Here is a 16,554-nt window from a genome sequence, read left to right on the forward strand (position 1 = left end):
GTGAAGAGAACCTGACTTTCAGGTTTTTAGGGTATGTTAGCATTTTGAAAATATGGGGGAAACTTGCTCGGGGCTGTCAGAAACTGTCTGATCTTACCATAAACAACATGTAGGCCTTTATGCCAACAGTTAAAGAACATGATTAAAAACTATATGAGGCATCTTGTAATACAAACTCAAGCAAGTGTTTCATGTTTTGGATGCTGTTGAGAACTTGTCAGCTATTTATATGGACTTTTATTTTGAAATAATGTTGCAAAAACCCTTATTTTCCATCTATAGGTTAAAAAATGTGGTCAAAAATGTTTTTCCAACATCTAATTTCCCCTTTTACCTTTCTTTTTAAAAGCCTTGGGTCTCCTCTATTGTAGCGCCCCATGTACCGTCCTAATGTGTGATTGTTTGAATTGAAGCAGAGCCCACTGCCAAGAAGGAGGGCTTGTTTTCATTTAAAAAAGAGGGATGTGTCTGTTTAAGAAAGAGAGAGAGAGAAAGAAAGGAAGGGAGGCGGAAGAGTTAGTGAGAGAGAGAGAGAGAGAGAGAGAGAGAGAGAGAGAGAAGGTGGGGGTAGATGAGATCATTTTTTTGGCCTGGATGAATCAGCTTTTCTGTCAGTAAAGACGCAGAGAATTCAGCACTCTGTTAATCCACATGAGCAACGGGTCACAGCGAATGAGGGGCACTTCAAGATGTCAGCTGCAGGGTTTCCCCGAGGGATAACTCAAAGGACTTAAGTAAATAAAAAAAAATAGCATGATACTTGCAGACTGAACAAGAACTTTTAATGTACAAAGCTATGAGTGTTTTGAGAATAGATGGAATGACCCACCTGCTATTTATAGTCAAGAAAAAAGAAGTTAACTCTTGTAGTTTTTCCCCTCCACAGGGACAACAGAGGTCAGGATTAGAAACAGTACAGCAGCCCTGGAGCTGGAAAACGTTGTGTCCTGTTGTAAAACTCTTTCAGGATGCTTTAAAAATGTTTTCCCTCATACAAGAGACATACAGATGTGTTCACTGCCTGTGTTTTAATCCATAGCCAAGTTGCACTTTGACTGAAGTTTGTAGAAGAGCTTTGACTTCTAAATAGGAAAATACTACAAAGGATTAAACACATTTTCTATGTCTTGAACAGGCAGGATTATCTTGTGGTAGTATGAAAAGGAATCATCAAAGAGCTGTAAGATGGTCCTGATAGTCATGTGTTTGCCAGATGTTATTAATAAAATGTGGCAACGATTGACATCTGTGATTAATAACAGCACTTAACTCAACTTGAGTACCTTACAGGGAATACTGCTCATTGAAGAAAAATGTTTCAGGTATTTGTGATATCTAAACAACAGGCTTCACTGGGTCAGAGTTGGTGGCAGCATTAAGAGAAGCTCATTGTATATGTTGTCTCTAATTAAGACAACTTAAGCCACTTAAATCTGAAGGATAAAAATTAAATACATTCATAACAAAGGGCTGCAATGCAAACAAGGGAAATGGAGTCTGATACAAAGCACCAGATTCCAGGTCCAGGAAGTGTCCACTCACTTCAGAACTGCAGCAACTAGAAGTTTCAGTTCAACATGCGCCTCCTACTGGCAAGAAAAGGAACAGCAGCAGCCAGGGAGGCCTACAGATGTGCTCCATTTACAGTCCAGTTAAAAGGAGTAAAATGGCTAAATCAAGTGAAATGTGGTAATAAGAATATAGAAATTGTTTCTCAGGGTATTCAAAGAGAAAAAGTCCATTATCATGTTAGTGGCAATCTAAAGAACACTTAAGTACAGTTCTTATATTTAGGCATCCAAATGTGTTCAGCACTCAGGCCTCCAGGGAGAGAGAAGACATTCAAAGGTCAGAGAGGATCATTATATGTGGTGGAACAAGTCATGTGGATGTGCTGGGAGGCCACCGCTTACATCATGTCTATAAAGACTTAAATTACAATGTGTGACTTCTGTATGTCCAACTCGTCTTTACAATCTACTTGGTCTTATTTACAACAGGTCTTTTTTCTGTTCTGATGGACCAACCTTATTCACTTTAGACGCAAATAACAGATTGTCATTACTATGGTAGTACACTCATTCGTTGTTTTTATGGTGACTGAAAGTTGGCCAGTGACCAGATTTCCATTAAAAACATTTTATAAATGTGCCTGTAGCCACATAATCAGATACTGCCAATGGATCAAAACACAATCCCTACTGTGAACTCCTCACTGATTTTTATGAATAACATCACTTTCAAAGAGACTCTTAATGTATTTGTTGCAAGTTTTCCTGAATGACTTCATATTGTTAAGTTGAGCAAAGACCAAAATCAGTACACATCAAATCAGTAAAACTTTATTTCCCAAATTTATCACCGTACAATTGTCAGTAATGGGAAAGGGGAGGCATTTACGTTAACGCATGAAAACAGTTTGCATTTTACAATACAAGGGCAAAACTAATCTGCATACATAAAAAAAACAACAAAACGTGCACAATACAAGATGTAGCGTAAACATGGGTAAACTAAAATAAAAAAATGGAAACACGAGTTGAATTTAACTGCAAAAGATGTTTGGAAGCAGCTCTATAACCATCGGAATATGGAATCATAAATTAAAAATTCCCGTCTTAAAAATCAAATTCCACAAGAACGGACAAGAAGTTCTTCAGTAGGGTCTCTCTCTGCGCTCCTGGCGATGGTCCCTAAAAAAGGAACACAGAAGGTTTTCATACAAATATTTACAACAGTTCTGGTCACAACTTTACTTTAAAGGTTTTCAAAGTAAATTATAACAATGCCAGAATTCCAGGTGTAATAAAACATTAACCTACCTCATATCCATCTTGCCGCCAGGTGGGCCCATTCCTCTTCCTCCTCTGCCACCCATTCGGTCCATGGGTGGTCCCCCACGCCCGGCCCCACGGAAACCTCCCCTATCCATTCCACCACGTCCTCTGAATCCACCGCGATCGCCTCCCCAGCCTCCACGGAAACCTCCAGGGCCTCCGGGACCTCCACCTCCGGCTGGCCCACCACGGTCCATACCTCTGCCTCCACGGATTCCCATTCCTCCTCTGCCTCGGTCACCGCCAGGGGGGAATGGAGGGCCACCTCCTAACCCTTCTGGTTTGGGGGCTTTGCACTGGTTACACTCCATCCTCCAGGCAAAGTTCTGGTTGCCACAACCCCTGGGAAAACAGAACATAAGAAATTACAAACCAATCTTTCATAGAACTAGAAAGTAACCAAAGAAGACACTGCACTATGGATACATACGGGTTAGGACACTCCCAGTCGCCAGCTCTCTGCTGCATGTTTCCTCCTGTGGGTCCACCTCTGCCCATACCACGAGGACCACCGCGTGGGCCGAACCCACCACGATCTCCTCCTCGTCCCATCATACCTGACAAGAAAATTACAGCACTTTAGTCATTTGGTAGCTAGACATTTTATGGAGATCAACGACGGAGGCAAAGTGGGATTGGTTCAAATGACAAAAACACCCTAAAACAAAGACATGTGTGGACAGGTGCTAAATAGTCTACCACTAAAAACATAATGCTTTACCTCCACGACCCATCATGCCATCGCGCATGGGCATGCCACCTCTTATTCCACCCATCATGGGCTTACGGCGTGCCATGGAGACCTTAAGCCTCCTGCCCTGGAACTCCTTGCCTACAAATACAAATATATAGTTATTAATGCTTTCTGGCACTTTTAGATCTTTGTATTTCTTGGATTGTAATTAGGTCTGATTGCCAGTTACCACGTACCATCAAAATGCTCCACGGCTGCTTTGGCACAGATTGGCTCCTCGTAGGACAGGGTGGCATCTCCCTTGGGCTTTCCGGAGTCCTTATCCGTGTATATGTTAATGGCAGGCTGGCCAAGTCTGCGGTTAATCTGGACACAAAGGCATTTAGTTTAATTTAGTTTCCACATTAGTTATGCTTGCAACACATTTTAGAGTATAGTGCTTTTCTTACCCTGATTGGGCCAACGTGTTTAAAGAACTCAGCCATCTCCTCCAGGTTGGCCTTCTCAGTCAGCCCTGTGATGTAGATAGTGCTGTTCTCAGAGTCATCCTGCTCTTCCGGGCGTCCTACAACAAATGCACAGTAACGGTAAATATGCAGTCTTTCATAATTACAGGAAAGTTTTAAGAATCTTCAAATTGATGGAGCAGTGAAAGAGTCTAAGTGGGACCGGACTCACCCATTTCACGCTCGTCACCGCCCATAGGTCCTGTAGTCCATCAGTCGAGAGAGAGAGACAAGAGTGAGAAAAGTCAGTATGAGCAACTGAAGTCAAGTGTAACACCTGAGGAGTACTAGAAAACATAATAGAGACACTTCCTTATAAACGTGGCCAGCCATATTGAGGTTGAAAAATGGCACCTTATGGTACACCACAAATCCCACAAGTGATATATTGAATTGAAAATATAACACCTCAGACCCTTTGGCAAATATTTGTGTAAAAGCCTCTTAGACCAGTAAGAAATCCTAAAAACCCCCAGGAATTCAGCTCATGAGTTTTTGTAAAGCAGTAACGGACACATTTGAATGAAAATTTGTCATTAACCTCAAAAAATCATTGTAAAACCATAGGCAGTGACTGAATTATACCAAGTACCCTGGAGAAAATGGTCTCAGGCATTGAAAAAAAATTTCACCAATATTTTCCGATGTGTTCACGTAAATAAATTTTGCATACCATAATGTAATGAAGGATATTTGCTCAAAAAGTTTAAGGCTTTGAAAGGACTAACCAGTGTAATACTCGTTAACTTACCACCAGGCTTACTGAAGCCACCTCTGTCTCCGGCGCTGCTAGGGGGAATAAATGGAGATATGAAGGCGATTTCCTTTTACAGCCACTTCCATGGCTCGAGCAAAGTGGCTTGATTGAGGGATTAATGAAAACATTCTAACTAACCGAACAGCAACTAAAACACTCCCTAAATTATAAATACACAATCTTAATCGAGGGGATAAGTGTATTAACAATTCACCAGTCCTTGGTTAGCTGAGTACAACTTCAGTGACAGTTTGAGGAAGTGGACACATTTGTGCAGAAACATGAATAACTGTCTAACATATTTTCACTGCCTTTCAAAATGTGAAAAAGCCCAAACATTTGTACACAGGAGGAAAGATTTCAGATGCATTGATGGGATACACATTTTAACCAAAAAAAAGTTACCACCCTGATGACATTAGATCTGACAAAAGGTATAGCTGAATCTGTTGTAAAAAAGACAATGCATCTGAAATTTGACATGTTGGAACAGGTGATCACATTCACCAGGTAATAAAACAAATGTAAAAAAAATTACAATTATACACTGTTCAAGAGAAATAAACACCAAAAGAAAATGTTTACAGTTTAACCAATGTAATGTTTAACTAAACACAAAAACTTAGTCAACAAATAAACCCATCATGCTTATGAAAAAACCACCATCCTCAGTTCTTGAAAAATGGCAGACCCCGAATCTTTGTTTAAGCTCCCTCCTGCTGCTTAAGCTGGCCGCTCTGCACTGAGTACAGATACTTTAAAGAGAATAGATGGTTTTAAATGGCTCTCACTGTTACCTGTACGGTATAAATGTGACAAAGCATGTTAAAAAGTGCTCAAAGAATGATCAAACATTTGTATTCCAAACCACAAAAACAATTTAAACATTTCAAAATGATAACGTGCCCCCCACCTCCCCCCAGAACACACTAATACCTGTGCCAAGCTTCAAATACACTAAAATAAAAGAGGAACTCTAAAAACATGATGCTACATCTGATATATGGAAGTGTATTTAGGGTTGTATTCCTATTTATGCCTATTGTATTTATGCATTCTTATTTACCACTACTTTGATAACTCGATTTGAGTCCTGTATTGTATAAAAATCAATGAATTGTCTCAAAACTGCATTTCTGTGTTTGTGTATTTCCTGCACTCAAAAACCAGATGAAACAAGTCATGCAGAGCTCTACGGCCTTTAAAGACTTTCCACTGATTAACCAGAAATGAATAAAGTGTATAAACTGCACATCTTATGAAATCACCCGAAACATGCTGCATTTCACCTCAAAACTTTAAGCTTTTAAAACCAAATCTTGAAACTAAAACTGGACATGTTAAGTATTGCATTTTTGGGAGTGTCTTTGTAGTATTTCAGAAACCAAATACGTTTATTTAAAAACGTTCCTTTTTCCACACTGTGATAAACACCCTCAACCAAAGCACATATACAGTACAACCTCTCTCTTGATAACCCTTTCAATTCCTTGTCAGAGGAGCTTAATGATAGTTAAATCTGATGTGGGGATGGGTCAAACCATTTCCAATAGTTTAAGGTGAACTAACAGGGAACAAACGGTTCAAATGCCCAATCTGCATTAAGAGCATGTTTGATTGGCATTTCAATTAAGGTACCAGAGTAAGTGTGTGAAGAACTAGCTCAACTGACTTCTAATCACACCATCAGGAGGAATACAATACTCAAGTGCAAAACACCCGAATGCCAGTTTTTGTTGCCATGAGACCTGATTATGCTACACCAACATGGACCGAATGCATCTGCACCATGACAAACCCTTGAGCAAACCTAAAGTATTGATACAGAGAAAGAATGTTTGTCTGAGTACAGAGTCTGAATTCACCCTGTGTTTTAACATCTGTTGTATCATTGTTAGACCTGTGTTTCTCTTCCTTAATGGCCAAGGTGTGACACCAAAAAACGCTGCCATTAAATTACTGTAATTTTGCACACATCCATTGATGTTATTTTTACAGCATAGATGGTATCAAATTTGCCCTTAATGAATGTTTTTAGTATTTTATATAGGGATATAAAACCATTGACCAAAGTAAAAGAAAACATTAAACAGTCTCATCGACTTCTTTCAGCACAACAGATATAATATATAGAAGTGATCAATTAAGGTCATCTTTTAGGACCAAAGTGGAGCCATAACCAAAAAAGTGACTCAGAAATTTGAGAAAAAAATTGTTCACTTTGTCTCTTTGTAGTTGAGGCAAAAATTACCATTAGCATGTTTGACCCTGATATTTTCATGGCGCCATTTTCTCTTTTTGATATTACCTCGCAAAATACAACCACAAACTGAAAACACCAGTTAATGTTTTTGTAAGGAAAAAAGGGAAAAAACCTTGTCAATGAAGAAATGTATCGACCCAAATCTCTCTCCCGAGTAAACAAACAAAATGTGTATTTGGAATGCAACACTGCCTATTTATACATTTAAGTATCAATGTGAAGTTCTAACATGTAATTTAGGTTAAAAGACTTCAACTTCTCAATATTTGAAAAAAAATCTACAGGGTCTTTGTAAGTTCTTACTGCATTCTTCTTGTAACAATTGTATGTATGTTACTCTACAGGGAATAACACCACAGTGAGAAACTGATTAGAAAAAGGTGGATGCCGAGATAGTGAGACAATGTTTGAACCTTCCTCAAGAAAACACAATAGTTTTGATTTTATGTAGATACGCTTGCAATGTGATATTATCACATTCCCTGACCAGTTGTGAAATATGCAACCTCAGTTATCCTAAAACTTTGCGATTTGCTCATTTTGAAATTATATTTGAGGATATAAGCTGTTCAATCTAAATATTTATGCACAGGTTCCTGATCATCATGTTTAAAAACAAACAAGGAAAAACCCGTCTTACCTTTGGCCATATGAGAGGCAGGGCTGAAACTGCAGGAGAAGAGCTACATTTGCTGCCTAAGTTGGCATGAACCTAATCTATAATGGACCTCATGCTATATTAGAGAAGCCCTTATATTTGTATTCGCTGCCATATTAAGACAAGTTACAAACAATTATGGTATATGAATTTAGATTATTCCAGCTGTTCCTGATGGGAACTTGTTTCAACCCTGCCCCAAGTGGCCATAGCCCCTGTGGAGTCAAAATCAGGTTAAATGCTAAGGAAAGACACGTACCCCATGCCGCGGCCCATGCCTCCACGCCCACGATGCATCATTCCACCTCGATCAAAGCCGTCCCTGCCAGGCCCCCTGCTCTCCCCCGACCCTGGGTACCTTGAAGATTCAGAGCCAGAGTAACTGGAACCTCCACCCTGGCTGTCTTGTCTGTAATTGTCTGCAAAAGACGAGCACAAATATATGAAAACATACAAACATGTTAACAGTGACATTAAAGTTTCCAATGTAGATTACAAGAACAGCAAAAGACAAATCTTACTGTAATGGCTATTCTGGCTGTAGCTAGGTGGTCCACCTTGCTGGCTGTACTGGTTGGAAGGAGGCTGCCCATAGGATCCAGCAGCCTGAGGAGGGTAAGCGGGAGGAGCCTGTTGTGGCTGTTGGGTCGGCTGCTGGTACCCCTGCTGCTGGCCATAGCTGGCCTGCTGGGCCTGGTAGCCAGGTTGTTGCTGGCCATATGCTGCAGGCTGGGAGTAGCTGTTTTGGTTGTAACTAGCCGGCTGGCTGTTAGCATTGTAACTGAGAGAGACAAAGAAAGACAAAGCATAGTGTAAAAGAAAAGTACGTCTGCGTGGATTTAGCTGTTATTTGGATAGCCAAAGGGTACATACCTCTGCGGTGCCGTAGGAGCAGCCTGCTGGCCATAACCAGGGTAGGCAGACTGGGCAGTATATCCTGGCTGAGAGCCGTAGGACTGGGAGGCAGCTGGAGCAGCAGCAGCAGGAGTACTGTCATAACCACTGGCTCCATAACCCTGGGTTGACTGAGAGTAGCTATGAGTGGTAGACTGAGCAGCAGGATATCCAGCTGCTGAAAACAGAAATACCAAGAAAAAAAATGAGTTGTGTTTTTAATAGGTGTGACAATCTTATGTGTAAACGCAGTGTTTATGAATTAAAACTTTAAGGTCATTCTCAAATTGTTTACATTCACAGTGTCAACAAGAAGTATGCTCATTTAAAACTTATACCCCTAGCCTGCTTGTTACATTATGTTGCCTTTGGTTCCTAGCAGAACCACACTAAAATGAGTTAAATACTTCTATATTAATAACTGACCTGATGCTGGTTGGCCATACGAGGATCCATACTGTTGTTGCTGCTGGGGGTAGCCTCCAGCGGCAGGGGTTGTCTGAGTGTAACTGCCGTCAGCAGCAGCAGGTTGGGCATATGATCCGTAACTCTGCTGACCATAGCTCTGCTGAAAGAAAAGACCATTTTCAGTTGCTAGGTAGAATAAACCCCAGTGAACTCATTTTGAGTAAACATTTTAAGCCAAACCCTGGCAACATAAGAATTTAACTAACCCAACTAACAAATTCAGTCTAAATCTGAACAAATCCTAACCCAGTACAAAGCAATCCATATCCATAAAACAAACAAACCCTGATTTGTTAAATCTCACCTGCGCAGACTGCCCATAACTTTGTGAGGGCTGGGCAGCATAAGAGGCATACCTGTATAAAAAAAGACAGGTCAAAGGTTTAGTGTCGGCAAATATAGGGTGTCTCTTAGTCTTGGGCATGTTATGCACTCTTAGTTATCGAGTTTAATTGTTAGAACAATGAAGCGTAAACTTGCTCATTCAATAATAGAAAATACATTAGTACAATCCCTATAGGCAAACAACTAAAGACTCTTACCCCTGCTGAGCACCGGTCTGATTGTAGGAGCTGTAATCTGCTAAAGAAAAAGAACATGTTAGTTAGGCTAATCATTAGCTGAGTGCCAGGAATGCGAACAAAACACAGTTCGCGCGCGAGCTACGCTGCTAATGCTAGCCGCACGTTACACAGAGCCGTTGTTAGGTCGCCATTCAACAACGGCAAGACAATGTTAACCAACATATCCGTTCATTGAACAAGATGAACATTTCAAATTAACTTAGGAATACATGATTAACATGGCGTTAAGAACAATTTTAGTAAAATTGGGAAACCGGTGTCCTTAATCATCTTCAGTTTGCAGAAAGACGAAAAAACAATCCGGCAGATATTACCGCAACGTCTCGTTGAGCTAACAAGACTAGGCCCTGTGCGTAGCACTAGCCAACGCTACACTGGGTTCGGTGCAATGTAAAACGAAAGATCGGTTATGAACACGTAATGTCCTTAGAAAAAGAGTTAACCAAACGATTCTTTAAACTTAATAACACAACTTGTCCCAAAATCAGTGTAAAATATCACAAATCTTCACTCACCCGGAGCCGACGCCATTTTAGTGAGCCTGTGAAAGACGACTGACGGAGTTAGCTGCCGGAGAAATGTACTTCTTTTCACAGGAACCACGAAATCTCGCGAGATGTATAAGCCCTCGCTTGAGCAGTGACAGAGCTCCTAAATAGGTCAATCACTTTCACGTTTTAAGATTAAATTTAATCCAAAGATATTATATAACAATGTTTGGTCCACTCAAAGCAGACAACAAACAATATGCTATACTACAGGTAGTAGTTATGATAATGAAGTATACAAGTATGTATGACATTAACTGCTTTTCAACTTTTAATTGCTAAATTATAACTAAGGAAACTGAAATAGGACATTTCTGGTGAAAGTCCCATAGAATGTAAGAAAATAGGAGCGGTGACAAGTAAAACAATTTTAAAAAAGAATTACAAAACTACTTCTGTAAATGTGAAGGTGCTGTTCTTTATTTGAGTATATAACCAATTTATACATGTACTCCATCACATTCAGGAGGGATATTTTGATCACCATAGGTGCATAAAACTTTTGGCTTACAAAAGAGCAGTGCCTACTGCCCCTTTTCATGTTTCAGGTGTCTATGAGTTGTTAGTAGTTCAACTTCAGACCTCCCCATTAAAGTTTCATTTAAATGACAGTTAAATGCCTATTAAATACAATTATTCTATATCAACATCTAAAAATCAAAATATTGTAGACATTAAAAAAAAACAAAAACAAATTTGTGTAGCGAGACTTTGTATTAATCATTTTATAAACCCTTCGACTGCCTTGTAACAAACGACCCCCTTGTTTAGTAATCACCTGACTAAACCTTCAAACAATATGTTAAATATTAAAAACTAGCTACAACAGTAAACTGAGGGAACACATTGGTGAAACAATGCAAATAATCTTTTAATGTAAATGATGACATTTTTAAGGGACATTTTTCTAGAAAACATTAATTTAAATTCCGTGCCTCATAAAACCCAGGAAACCAGCAAATCCTCACATTTGAGAAGCTGGATCCAGAGAATGATACTGATAATAGACGTAAACAATCAATCTTTAATCAAAATTTGTGTGATTTGTGTAACTTTTCCTGAGACAGGCTCAATTAAAAGTAAGGATTTGGTTGGGTTTTTTTTGCCTACGAGCTAAGTGTCTGCAGGTGGCAGTAATGCGCCTTTACTCTAGTTTGCTACCTGGCAATCAGAATACAAACCCGAAGAAGAAGACGTGACGTAGGCGAAAGACGTAAACTTGTTTTAGCAATGTTAGCTCAAAAAACATTTTCACGCCAGTTTCTTTCTATTTCCATAACATTAATTTCAAATCGTTTAAGGACGTAGTTGTTTTAGAATAGCATTTAAACTCGTAGGCTCATCGTACGATTACAACATATTGCTTGTCTGTGGCAGAGAGGATTTGAAGAGATAAACTGTAGCTGATTTTGCAGATGTAGCTAACAGACGTGGGTTTATACCGTTATTACACTCCAGCCCACTCTTCATGTTTTAAGGAAAAATAAGGTTACATATTTGTAGCCCTATAATTGCTGCAAGGCGTTGTGCATCGTATGAGACGGATGTTTGTTTACCAAAATTATGCCGTCGCACATGGACGAGTGAGTGGACAAACTATAGCTAATCTTAATAATGCTTGATCGCATAATGTCGGTATGGTTTTGGTTTGGATCAGATCGCCGTGGATTCTGTCTGGGAACATGTTTATTGGTAACTCTCATGCTGCTGATGTATGCTGGAGGCATCCAGGCCAGTCTCAGTTTAGGTCCAGGTGGAGACTTCCCTAGGTTCAGAGGTAACTCTGCACTGTAATGACCCGTGTCATCAGTTTACATGCACATCTGTTGGTGAAATAAAAAGCAATGTAATGCATTTTTCTCCCCAAACCTTTATTTCTCCTCAGATGTCTTCCTGTATGCCTTCAGCCATGATGAGCTGTCTTCTCTTCTGGTCAGTGTTGCTCTCCTGCTGTTGGTTGGGCCATGCCAGGAGCGTCGCTGGGGAACTGTGGCCTTTCTTTCCCTCTCCATACTGACATTGGGTGCTTTACCTTTCCTTTACACCCTGGTCCTCTTTGTTGGCGGGGGGGAGGCAAGTCGGATCTGTGGTTACTCTGCCATCCAGCTGGCTCTGTTAACAGCACATTGTCGTCAGGTGACGCAGAGAAGACTGCTGAGGTATTTGCCTGTCTGGTTTCTCCCCTGGCTTTTTCTGCTGATCGGTCTGCTGCTGCTGCCTGGGACACCTGCCCTGCTACACTTTTGCACTATATGCATCGGACACAACTGTATCCTTTCTTGTTATACAATCAATTGATGCATGCACAACAATATATTCTCAAATTGTGGTAATATATATTCTGATTTTTAGGAGCATGTGTTTTTAATCCTAGCCTAAAATTTTGATGAGTGGCATTTGATAAAGCCCCCACAGGCCAATAGGAGCTGTAAATATACAGTCAATCTGTATAGTATTGTCATCTGTCTCACTTTGCTGCATTTAACTTGATGGCTTGAGGCAACGTACCCCTATTTCATTCTTATTTGTAAAGATGAATACTCGGTGACTTCATATAAGATTAAATTAATAGATACATTTTTTGTGTATTTTTAATGTTAGGTCATGTGAGTATAGATTTGTTGCTGAGGGTCAAGCTAAAGTGTGACTCCCAACCACGTCTATAATGAAGCCTATTTCTATGTTAACACAATGTTTCAAAGTCTTTTTTTATAATACTTAAAATACCTTTTAGATCATCCGCCCTTCATTGGGACGTTACAGGAACTTGAGGAGTCCAGGGTCTTGGATTGTATTCCTCGTTGGGCTTATGTTTCCACATCATCCAGGCTAAGATTGCCCACCTATACTACCTCACAGAGGTGCGATTTGACTTGTTTAAATCTAAATATCACTCTAACCAGCTGCGTCCATGATAGTGGAACTTCACATCATTTTAACCTTCATCTCTTGTCATAGATCACTTTCTCAGATGATGGCTGTAGATCATGCAGCTGCTCCCCCCATGAGGGATCCTACTGTTTATAACCACCACCCACGGGAGTATCTAGAGCCTGCCTGGTTAATGACAGAGTCTGCTGCACAGTCTGAGGCTGAGGTGCTGGAGGAGCAGATGCTGAGGGCAGGGATACTGGCCTCATTAGAGGATGCTCCTGGCAACCCTGATGCAAAAGTGGAGGTGCCCAAATCATCAGTTTCATCTCTACGGTAAGTAATCATTTAATTGCATTTTTAAGTGTATCACATTATTTATATAATTTCAAGTAATACTTTAGTTGATTCATATTCCAATGTTTCACCTCTCAGACTCCAGCAGCTGGAGAAGATGGGCTTCCCTACTGAGAAAGCTGTAGTGGCATTAGCAGCCTCCAAACAGCTAGATGGCGCCATTTCTCTGCTCATTGATGACAGCGTTGGAGAGCAGGCTGTGGTGGTATCAAAAGGGAAGAACCCCATGCCACCACAGATCACCTAGGTGACCTCACGCGCATGGACTGAAACAGTGTTTGCTCTTGTGCAGTCAACTGGACATTTATAATGCTTGGGTTTTGCTGAGCTTGATTATTAGATTTCCCCTGTGGGCTTCTTGAAACTATTTTAATCATCAATAATAATAATAATATTTCTGTGGAAAATAAATGAGGATGTCAGTTTTCACTTTTCAGGTGTTTCTGTATCATAAAATGTACATTGAAGAGAGTGGATGTCATTTATTTATGCTGTAATCATGTTGAATGAACAAATGAAGAGAGCTGACATGTAAAAAAAAAACAATGAACATCATTTTATTACACCAAACATCTAGACAGGATTATCTTAACACAATAACACATTTGCAATGAAAAAAAGCATGAAATATGAATGGTTACACAACAGCATACAAAATAAACTAACATTGATATTTTAAATAGTTTCACAATAAGTTTGATATAAGATGAAAAACACGTCTTTTCATCAGGACAGTTTAAGCAGTTTACCAGCACAGCAGTGGTAAAATATGTTCAAGTTCCATTAACAGATTTGCTATTTCCTCTGAGTGTGTGTGTGTTTTCGTTTCAATGTTTTGATTCATACTTATTTCACACGTCTTATATCCGTTATCACTTTAATATGCAAATCCAAATGCAAATGTGCTCATTCTGCACAGATTAAATGTAAATATACTATTGTGTAATATATCACTTTATCAGTGTGTACTTCAGGGGGGGAAACACTCACACCAGAAAACTACAAATCACTGTAAGCAACACAGAGAGTGGAGATGACTTCATCTTCTTAGTGCACTACATAACATTGAATTAAACAATATGATAGAAGAATAACAAAATTAATACAAGTAGAGGTTTGTTTGTGTACTTGTGTCCTGCAAACTGTACATGCGCAATATACTTAAATCGTGGAACTCTTCAGATTGCAGTTACATTGTGAAAGCAATACAAACTCAAATCCAGTCTGTTTCCTCACATCTGATTCCTCCTTCAATTGATTACTCTAAATGACCCTTATCGTCCTTGATGAGCACCACACAAGATTTAGATTTTCCTTTTTTCCCCCACACATGAACACCTTTACTCAGAGGCTGCAGCTCTGCAGCCAAAGAAATGGGAACACAGAAGGAGATGCTGAGTTACGTAAAAGTGTTCGGTTATGTTGATGGGAGGGGGGTCAAACTAGTTCTCACGGTCCCGATGGAGGAGGGCATTGTGGAGTATCAGTGGAGTTTCCCTGAGGTGTCCCCCATCCTTCATCTGACAGTAAAGCCCAGAAAGGGTGTCAGATAAGGTCTTAATCTGTTGAGTGCCGATGAGACCTATAGGAGGGGTCAACCCAGCCTGTGATCCTCAGGGTGAGCGGGAGAGGGGAAGGGGGGGGGCTACTTTCCTCGAACCTTGGTGTCGGAGGACAGAGGAGAAGCAAGTCGATATGGAAGCGCACCTGCTCGCTTATCTCTGTAGAAACTAGGGGAGGCTGTGCCAAACGGTCCGTCCCCAGACCCTAGATCAGGCTCTGTTGAAGAAAGACAGCAGTTGGAACGGGGCCTCCCTCTCCGTCAGTGTGTGTATGGACATGTGTGCACTCTGTGCTCCTAATCCAAGTCTACTCTGATGTAGCTGCTGACATGGAGGCCTTAAAAGTGGCTCCTTGATTGGACGCCAGTTTACTGGTTTTTGTTCAAATTATTTATCAACTAACTCGTTGTAATATTCAAGGGATTTACCAATCCCTTCTTTTTTTGATTCTGCTGTTAAGGAGGTGCATCTTGCTGGAAAGGCTGCAACAATTATTTCTGTAAATACATGCGCTCCTATAAAATGTTGAAAATATGAAAAAATGTCTTCAAATTGACTTTTCTGCTGAACACCTGCAAATCCTTACTTTTTAGAAACCCCAATCAAACAATTTTGTATTTTTGCTTCATAAATGAATACAAAAAAACTATGATGATCAAAATTGTGATTGATTAATACACACAATTATATATGTTCATATCATTTGACTAATAATTTATTATTTGATTTTATTGAATTGATTAATTGCAGCACTTCCAGCTAGACTTACATACTTAACTTTACACTTATTTGTATACATTAACCTACCAAGCACGATTATTATACAAAATATGAAATCCTGAAAACTTCAAAGTCTCAGCAAAACTAAGTCAGTTTGCTTCAGCCTGAGTGTGTGGATATGGTTTTATCAGATTAGATTGACATCTTGGGGAACCTAAGCCACCAAATTAATTAAAAGTAGCTGGATACTAATTGGTTCTCTTAAGGATGCTCTTAACAGAGCTTCACTCACTTTAATTTACTGAGAAGATAACCAAAAACAAATAGCAAAAATATGGAAATAACTTGTGAAATAAATCAAATTGTTTAAATTTTGTCAGAAAATAAAAATGTCCATGGAGGACCACCTCTGTCACAGTAAGAAGCTGTTGGAGTAAATATGCCTTCAAGTAATATCTGTGCTGTTGACATACTATTAGACCATCACAGCCAGAACAATTCACAGGTAAGAGTACATTTCTAATATACATCTACTTTTCGGATCAACTTTCGGCAGTTAAGAAACAAATGGGAATCAGTAAGTTGCTTCTAACGCTCATCAAGGCTTTATAGATCTTGTGAAAAAGGTGAGTGATGGCCGGCAGAGCAGTGGGTGAGGATGTCTCAGTGTTACCTGGCCAGATGATCGCCTCCAGCAGCGTCACCCTGCGAGCCAGAAGCTCAAGGTCTGCCTGCAAGTCATGGAACATCTGCAAGCTAATGTCCTATCAGAGAGCAGTGACAGGGGGGGGGACTGTGTGAGGGGGTGGTAACACCAGCCTGAGTCCTGGGGCTG

General features: G+C 40.0%; 3 protein-coding genes across 9 annotated transcripts in view; 1 reads left to right on the forward strand and 2 right to left on the reverse strand.

The window, feature by feature from the left end:
* Positions 1 to 2,326: 2,326 nt before the first annotated feature.
* On the reverse strand, positions 2,327 to 10,228 carry ewsr1b (EWS RNA-binding protein 1b). Of its 7 annotated transcripts, none has more exons than XM_069682587.1 (15): positions 10,177 to 10,228; positions 9,620 to 9,659; positions 9,382 to 9,433; positions 9,036 to 9,174; positions 8,589 to 8,787; positions 8,237 to 8,496; positions 7,975 to 8,134; positions 4,789 to 4,823; positions 4,210 to 4,239; positions 3,981 to 4,096; positions 3,768 to 3,897; positions 3,559 to 3,669; positions 3,268 to 3,394; positions 2,823 to 3,179; positions 2,327 to 2,693 (listed from the first exon to the last, which is right to left on the reverse strand). In XM_069682587.1, the coding sequence occupies exons 1-15, from the start codon at positions 10,190 to 10,192 to the stop codon at positions 2,657 to 2,659; spliced, it is 1,809 nt and encodes a 602-aa protein (XP_069538688.1). In that variant the 5' UTR covers positions 10,193 to 10,228; the 3' UTR covers positions 2,327 to 2,656. The 7 variants fall into 7 exon arrangements, with proteins under 7 accessions (XP_069538688.1, XP_069538685.1, XP_069538686.1 ...); XM_069682584.1 differs by having other exon boundaries at positions 4,789 to 4,826; XM_069682585.1 differs by having other exon boundaries at positions 4,789 to 4,826; positions 8,589 to 8,784; positions 9,036 to 9,177.
* Positions 10,229 to 11,447: 1,219 nt separating this feature from the next.
* Positions 11,448 to 14,545, forward strand: rhbdd3 (rhomboid domain containing 3). The gene is made up of 5 exons (XM_069683851.1): positions 11,448 to 11,986; positions 12,095 to 12,478; positions 12,944 to 13,070; positions 13,168 to 13,416; positions 13,516 to 14,545. Exons 1-5 carry the CDS (start codon positions 11,824 to 11,826, stop codon positions 13,682 to 13,684), a joined length of 1,092 nt encoding a protein of 363 aa, XP_069539952.1. The 5' UTR covers positions 11,448 to 11,823; the 3' UTR covers positions 13,685 to 14,545.
* emid1 (EMI domain containing 1) overlaps positions 13,968 to 16,554 on the reverse strand; it is a 54,785-nt gene continuing 52,198 nt past the window's right edge. Inside the window, exon 17 of the mRNA XM_069683850.1 lies at positions 13,968 to 15,216. Coding sequence (XP_069539951.1) covers positions 15,083 to 15,216 — 134 coding nt within the window. The 3' untranslated portion in view covers positions 13,968 to 15,082. The remainder of the gene's footprint in view (positions 15,217 to 16,554) is intronic.

Source organism: Semicossyphus pulcher, unplaced genomic scaffold (assembly GCF_022749685.1).
Source record: "Semicossyphus pulcher isolate SPU_LCO1_2020_fin unplaced genomic scaffold, fSemPul1.0.p SCAF_6, whole genome shotgun sequence".
NCBI classification, from domain to species: Eukaryota; Metazoa; Chordata; class Actinopteri; order Labriformes; family Labridae; genus Semicossyphus; species Semicossyphus pulcher.